A 7,481-nucleotide genomic window follows, 5' to 3' on the forward strand; every position below is an offset into this window, starting at 1 on the left:
AACCATTTTGGACAACAAATTTAAAATAAGCTATTTAACATCTATCCAGTTCACAGAGACAAAAATTCCTACTAAAAAAAAAAAGTTTGCAAGTTTACATGACTGTCCTAGAGACAAATTTGTATCAAAACTGTGCATACATACACACACATTACATCCATTTAACTTCAGAGAACTGAAGCATCCTCCAAAGGCTCACAAGGACCAAACTTAATTCATTTTTTTCTAAGTTGGAATCTCTGAATAGCAGCAGTTATAATAGTCTGTCACCTCCATTAGTTAGGCAAGCAAGTTTTATTAATTTGCTGCCTGCCAGAAACAGGGAAATTAGATACTAAGATTGGAAAAACAACATTCGCTACTTTTAAATTAATCTTAAATCTCTTGCTCTGTAAGAACAAAATAGCCTTGCATTATTTTATGGATAAACATGGCAGCTCTCCATCTTACTCAGTTTATTTAGATGTATCAGTTTTAATGAATGCCTAAGTTATTTGAGTTTGCATATTGAATATTTATAGGGAAAGCAAGATATCACTTACAATTGAATGCTCTAGAATAAGATATAAATAAAGAAGCAAGAATCTTTACTGCAGTGGAAATTTGGAAGTAAGAGAAAACATAGCTTCAAAATTGACTCTTTATAGATATACATTTATACATTGTGATTTTTAGGTCTTACAAAAATTCACAATGCAATCCAGCCAGCTGTTGTTATGTTCAGTTAATACTTTTCTGCTCTCAGTCATAATTTATTAAGAATTACAATGCTGTTAAAGTATATAGTAATCAGACTACTTCACTTGCTGCAGATGAATTATTGCAATGGGAGAAACTTCCATATACTGAAAGAATGTTGTCCTCTTTCAAACAGATGAAATAACATCAGCATAACATGCTAAACTGTATTGTACCTTTATTTAAAAGGAAAATCAGAAAACAATGAAAGAGCATAAAAAGTACCAGTTAGTGGAGAAAACATATATTACTAGAAGAATCTCAGACACTAAATAACATATGAATTATTTACCTTGGTTGTGCTGTCAGCTTTATAACTGTCTTGTGCGGCAAGGAATCTTGGGAAGACTGAACATCATCCTACAAGATAACGATTATGAATTAGCTTTTGAATACACTAATAAATATTAGTTATATACAATATGTACTATATATAATATACAGGGAGAGAATCTTCAGCACGGTCTGTTGGGATAAAACAAGAGAAACTATTTTCAAGCTTAAGGAGGGTAGATCTAGTTTAGACATAAGGAAAAAGACTTTTACAGTGAGGGAGGTGAGGCTGGATCAGGCCCTGAGCTACCTGATGTAGCACTGGATGTTCTCGTTCATTGTAGAAGAGCTGGACCAGATGACAAAGTGATTTTCAACTTAAAGATTCTATGATTCTGTGATTCTATGATACAAGATTACACTTTATGAAGTACAAAAACATGCTAGCCATACCATAATTAGAACCCTGACTTAGCATATTACAAAGAAAGACATCTTCTCAAAAAGTGATTTGTAATTTTTATGGTTTAGACACAGAATCAGTAAAGATTTTGGACTCTTTAAATTGACAGAAGAAACCTTCACTTTAAAGAATTCAGTGAGAAATCTCTGCTTCTATTAGTGTCTGTTATTATAATTAACCACTATCAAATTGTAAGTCCATGTTTTCATTCTTGTATGCCAGATGTTATTATCACCAACCTCCTTCAAACTCTGCAAACAGCTATATAATACTAGGTTTCTATTTACTCACAGAAGTCCCATAATCCTCTATTTTTGTCACACAGACTTCAAGGTTAGTCTTCTGAAAGATCTTGTCATAAATAAATCTTCAAAAATACTTTAGGGGTGTGTGTTTGATTTTATATGACAAGCTTCAAGAACTGCTTCACAGAATACATAAATTCCTCTTTTTCACTAGTTTCTCTATTCTCTAATACCAGCTTCAGTGAAATTAGGTAGTGATATTGCTATCACTATTACCTTCGTTTTTAAGCAAGAAAACAGCCAACAGTACAGTTTCATTTGCATTGGTTCATACAATTTTGACAGCTATAAAAATTGCAACTGAAGTGAAAAGCTCCCAGTTCCAGAGAATACTTCAGAAAACACCCTTAAAAAAATGTTTTTCAAATCAAACTGTTGCCACATATATGAAAACTGGTTTTCTGCACCCAATTAAATACATATACAGGACTGGTCCAGTCAGTTGTGAGGGCTATTCCAAAACCACCGCCTCCTACTTTATTATGATGGCCCACAGCGTCAGAGGTCAGTGTGAATGTTGGTGGCACAGGAGTAGGAGGATGAACCTTCTCAAAAATGTTCTATTACATTTTGTTGCTGTGTGACAGACTGCAGCAGGGGGGCAGTTTGACAAAATGCTGCCAACATGGAAGCATATATGAAGCAGAGATGTGTCACTGAACTTCTCCATCTGGAAAAAAGAGGCACCCAATGACATTCATCAGTGGTCACTGGATATTTATGGAAATCAAATCATGGATGTGAGCACAGTGAAGTGGTGGGTGATGCATTTCAGTAGTGATTACAGCAAAAGCAGGTCACTTGCACTGGTGCAGATTTTTACAAGAACAGCATGCAGGCTCTTGTTCATGGCTGACCAAAATGCTTAGCTAATGGTGGTGTCAGTAATTAAAGAACAAAAAGCTAGACTTGAGTCACTAGTGTGCTCTTGCAGACCATATGTCAAGAGTAATGCTGGGCTACAGCAAAAGACAAGTGACCAGCAAGACAAAGGAGATTATTTTTCTTGAACTCTATCCTTGTAAGGTCCCAGCTGGAGTATGCATCCAAGTCTGGGTTCCCATCACAGCAAACAGTGGAGCTTTTGGAGAGGGTGCAGAGGAGGACCACAAGGATGATCCAAGGGCTGGAGCATTTCTCCTATGAAGACAGACTGAAGGTACTGGGCTTGTTCAGCCTGGAAGAGAGAAGGCTCCAGGAAGATTTCACTGCAGCCTTCCAATATTTAAAGGGGGTTTAGAAACATGAGGGAAATCAATTTTTTATGTGGCAAGATAGTGACAGGATAAGGGGTATGGTTCTAAACTAATGAAGGGAGATTTATATTAGATGTGAGGAGGAAGTTTTTTTTTACTGAGAGAGCGGTGAAGCGCAGAGAAGTTGCCCCATCCCTGGAGGTGTTTAAGGCCATGTTGGATGGGCCCTGGGCAATCTCATGTAGTACTTATTCAGAGGTTTGCAACCTTGCCTATGACAGGGGGAGTTGGAACTTCATGATTGTTGAGGTCTTTTCCAACCCAAGCCATTCTTTGATTCTATGAAATATCCACAGAAGTATGGGAATATTAGGCCTTATGACATGCTTTGGTTATATACACTAAATATATATATATATATATATATATACACTATATATACACATATACACTAACAAATTAAAGCATCTCATTTTCAATCTAATACAGGTGTAGCAATTCCTAAGATTACCTAGCCATCAAAGTGGACAGGATGTGTTTGGGAAGGGGAAAAATTAAGAACAGTGAAAGTAAACAATATTAGCAAGTGCCCTTCTTTAGGGCGTTCTCGTAAAGTGAGTCTCAAAATGACGTATGGACATCCACTGCTGACTAACTTCAGTAGATTCTTGTTTACAATGAGCTCAGCTAAAGAAAAAAGCACACGGCTTGTCTAGACTTTGTCCTGAAAATCTGGTTTATACTTCTATTCAAGATAGAAAATATTGTAAGAAAAAAAAATTAAGTAACCAGCTATGTCAAATTACAGGACTGCATACCATAACATATTCATGCATTCCTCTATACTCCTGAAATTATCAATAAATGCAACTTGTAAGAAAATATAAATACTCAATTTAACTATGTCATTCACAACGTAGAACATAATAAGCCCAATTATTTAAGTTGTGAACTTCTTTTCAGCATCAACAGCTGAAGTTTTCACCTTTTATTTTCCAACATCTTCAGTATGAACAGTGGTAAGAAGTAGGTTCTTGAACAATTATTAGCAGCAAATTTAGATCTGACCCTTCCCAGGCCACTCAACTGTATTGAAAAGAGTACTCTTTTTTTTTTTTTANTTTTTTAGGGAAAATAAAGAAATATAGCTTACCATCTTAAGGAATGGAGTTGATATATCATAATTATAAGCACCTTTATCCTTCAGGATAAGAATGTGAGCAGAGTCAATTATCACTTTCTTCAAGTTCATTAGAGAATGGAAAAGCCTGTTAAAATTTTTGAAGTAGCATTAGTTTTCAGAAATTGTTTTCTGTCACTTATGCTGAATTTGATTATATTCCTAGTTTGCATCTTGAAAATGTAATTTCCACTCCACTATTATACCACAAAATGTATGCCCCCAACATACCATTATTTCATAAAGTGTTAATCTTAGGGAAGTTCGTGTTTTATACTTTTCATTTCCAATACCTGAAGGGAAGACTGGCCTGAAAAGTTGTTGAGTGAAGACTGTATTTAAGCAGGATTAAAGAAACCATCAGGAACATAAAAATCATTTAAATGATTAACATCACTTCCATTTTCTCAACTGATACAAAGTTTAAAGATTCTTAAATATACAGCTGTGTAATTTTAATTGTAAAGTGAAGAAAATCTTTTGTTTTATCTCTCACAATGGAGCACACTGCACTAACTTATATGTTTTAATCTGTTTTTATAGATAAATCAATAGTTTTTTGAAATTTAAGATTATTCCCCATGAACGCAGTAGGTTCAAAGATTATCTTAAAGGCAATTTAAATAGTAATTAATAATAATAATCAATTTAAGAGACATGCTGAACAATCAACCAACGATCAGTCAAATTCAGTAATGCTTTATATTCCAATAGGCAGCATATCTCCTATACAATAAAATGCAGACATTACTGTAACTGATAATATTACACTTTTAGAACTGAGCATTTTGCAAACTGGAATGTGTGCCCGTTTAAAACAAACCTTTTTGTAAAAAAAAGTAATAGGAAAATGAGATTTAAGTGTATACATCTATAGTAAATTACCTAGTGCCATAATCCACAACTACCCAATCTTTTGATGTTCCTGTAATAGCATCATGATGCTGAAAGAGTCCAAGGTTCCTCCTAGCTTCTGTCAGCAATTTATAGTTATCCACTGAAGGAAATACACTCATCTTGTTGTATTTATGGGACTGTATCAAAGCCAAGGAGTAAAGGATCTCAGCTGCTCTGAAATTGTAGAGAAAAATGAAATATTTTTAAAGGTTTAAAAAGCAAAATGCAAGACACATTCTACCTGAGCAATAAACTTGCATTGACATATCTGGTTCCATGAGACCTTTAAATGTTAATCTAGTACTTCTCAGCCTGCTCTAGCTTCAAACAGTTAAAAATCCTGACTGCACATCATCATCAACTAGCTTTACACCTTGTAAGCTTTCTGCAATGCTCGTCAGTGATAGAAAATAGTTATATAGTTATCCTTATAGATAAAATAGCATAAGATTTTCAGAAATGTGAGATATACAGACCAGATTTTGAAATATATACAGTAGAGATAGACTGTCTTACAGGATATATGGGTTTTATTTCAAAAAGGAACTGTTTATAAAATAACATCGTCTCAAATATACTGATCTGTAAATTCTGTGTAATTTGAAATACGTATATTTATACACACACACAAATATATATATATATATATAGACTTACATAATACATCCACACTAAATAGTCATCTGATATGTAGGAACTCTGGATACAAAAAAAAGCTTAGACTGAACACAGTGAGAAGCCCTTCTATCTAATTTCTTATGCTAATGCTTCTGGCACTAAATCATCATCATTAGGTTTCAACTAGTTTCATGAGAGTATTGATTTATTTTACAAAAATACTGTAATTGCCAGTCATTCTGAATACCTAATAAAGATGCCTGTAAAGTATTTTGGGTATCATCTGTTAACTTTTTCTTATCTCCTTTTCTGACAATATTAGAGTTCTGTTTTTAAAAATGAACTTTCCTCACAGTTAAAGGAAACCAAGAAGTTACGTACTACTAGTGTGAAGTGCAAAAAAAAATTTATCTTCTTTTTAATTGACTTAGCCACTTTCTCTAAAAGGAACACTTGGAACTCTTTTGCCTTTCAGAAAAATATGTGATCTCAGTAGGTATTTTACTTGAATTAAGCTGTCAAATACCCAAACAGTTATTTTTATTCCATCTGCCAGAACTGAATTTTCACACCTTTGTAAGTATTCTAATATGAAAATATCAAATCACAATTTCATCTGCATATTGCACCTGGGTATAAGAAATTATAATACAATTTTGTATTTCAATTTCCTACATTTTCAATAAAAACAATGTGTTAATATTCAAGATTTCTGTAAATGTCTAGCTTTGACATGTTTTAGCCTGTACACTTAATATGTCCAATTTTAAAAGCTGGGAAGTTGCTATGTACTGCTAGAACTTGAATTTTAAGAAAAACTACCTCCAACATAAAAAGAGTAAAACACTTATGAAAGCTCAAATCAACAATTAAGATACATGTTTATTTCAGCATCTATTCTGGACGTTCAACTGTGTGGCAACCTACAGATTACCGGGTAATGTTGAGCAGCACTAGCAAAATATATTTTAAAAAAAGCTCAGTTGAGTATAATGAAGATTAAATCTACTGTTTAAGACTACTCTGCAAAATCTAAAATAATTATCTGACAAGTGCAAATGGAGATTTCTGACCTGATTTGCTTCCCCAAGTCTTCATTTCTCACAGCGCAATAACATACGGAAAATGACTTACAGAGGTTGACAATTTTTCATGGTAGAAAGAGATAATTACTGAAACAGATTCCATCCAATCTGAATAATATTTTTAAGCTTTTTTCACAGAAGGCAGCAGATGGATCAAGTAATTATTTTCTCTCAAAACATTTGCCTGAACTACAGACATTTAACTGCAAACAAACTAAATATTAAGCTTTTTCGTTCATCAAAAACAAAAAAAGCATGGCAGTAAAGGTCTTGCATTGAACAATACACAAGGTCATTTGAACTACTCCCAACTCTCTTCACCTTCTTCATTTTATCTAGTAAGTAAAAGTGAACTAATAAACATCTCGTAAGTTCAACAGGCTTTGACCACAGGACCCAGTAATAAGACTAGCAAATCTATGCTGTAAAGCCACTCTCTCAGAATACAGCTTTCACTTCACAGCCTAACATCAGACAGCAAAATACTACTTCCAAGAAGGATAAGAATGTGGAAGGGACTATAATTTGGGGATCCATAGCACCTAATATACAAACTCTGCATTAAGAAAATTTCTTTACCATGCAGGTAGTCAATTACTGGAAGAAGTTTCCTAGAAAGACAGTTGATACTCCATGCCTCTCAGTGTTCAGGAGACATTTGGACATTTGAATTTACAGAATGAGGGGAAGGAGAAAGAGGAAGGTAATAATTTATTTTATTTTTTT

The 7,481-nt window shown here is 33.9% G+C and overlaps 1 protein-coding gene across 1 annotated transcript; it reads right to left on the bottom strand.

Annotated features, from left to right (window-relative positions):
- Window positions 1-1,003: 1,003 nt before the first annotated feature.
- Window positions 1,004-5,248, bottom strand: LOC104917232 (alpha-mannosidase 2-like). Its single transcript, XM_010728419.3, has 3 exons — window positions 5,041-5,248; window positions 4,129-4,243; window positions 1,004-1,098 (listed from the first exon to the last, which is right to left on the bottom strand). Exons 1-3 carry the CDS (start codon window positions 5,169-5,171, stop codon window positions 1,027-1,029), a joined length of 318 nt encoding a protein of 105 aa, XP_010726721.1. The 5' UTR covers window positions 5,172-5,248; the 3' UTR covers window positions 1,004-1,026.
- Between the last annotated feature and the right edge of the window lie 2,233 nt (window positions 5,249-7,481).

Source organism: Meleagris gallopavo, unplaced genomic scaffold, assembly GCF_000146605.3.
Source record: "Meleagris gallopavo isolate NT-WF06-2002-E0010 breed Aviagen turkey brand Nicholas breeding stock unplaced genomic scaffold, Turkey_5.1 ChrUn_random_7180001957707, whole genome shotgun sequence".
Classification (NCBI taxonomy): domain Eukaryota; kingdom Metazoa; phylum Chordata; class Aves; order Galliformes; family Phasianidae; genus Meleagris; species Meleagris gallopavo.

Coding starts and splice junctions, on each gene's coding strand:
- LOC104917232 (XM_010728419.3), bottom strand. CDS start 5,171: ATGAGTGTATTTCCTTCAGTGGATAACTATAAATTGCTGACAGAAGCT. Junction 4,244..5,040: donor GTTGTGGATTATGGCACTAG/GTAATTTACTAT, acceptor AAATTTTAACAG/GCTTTTCCATTCTCTAATGA. Junction 1,099..4,128: donor CAACTCCATTCCTTAAGATG/GTAAGCTATATT, acceptor GTTATCTTGTAG/GATGATGTTCAGTCTTCCCA.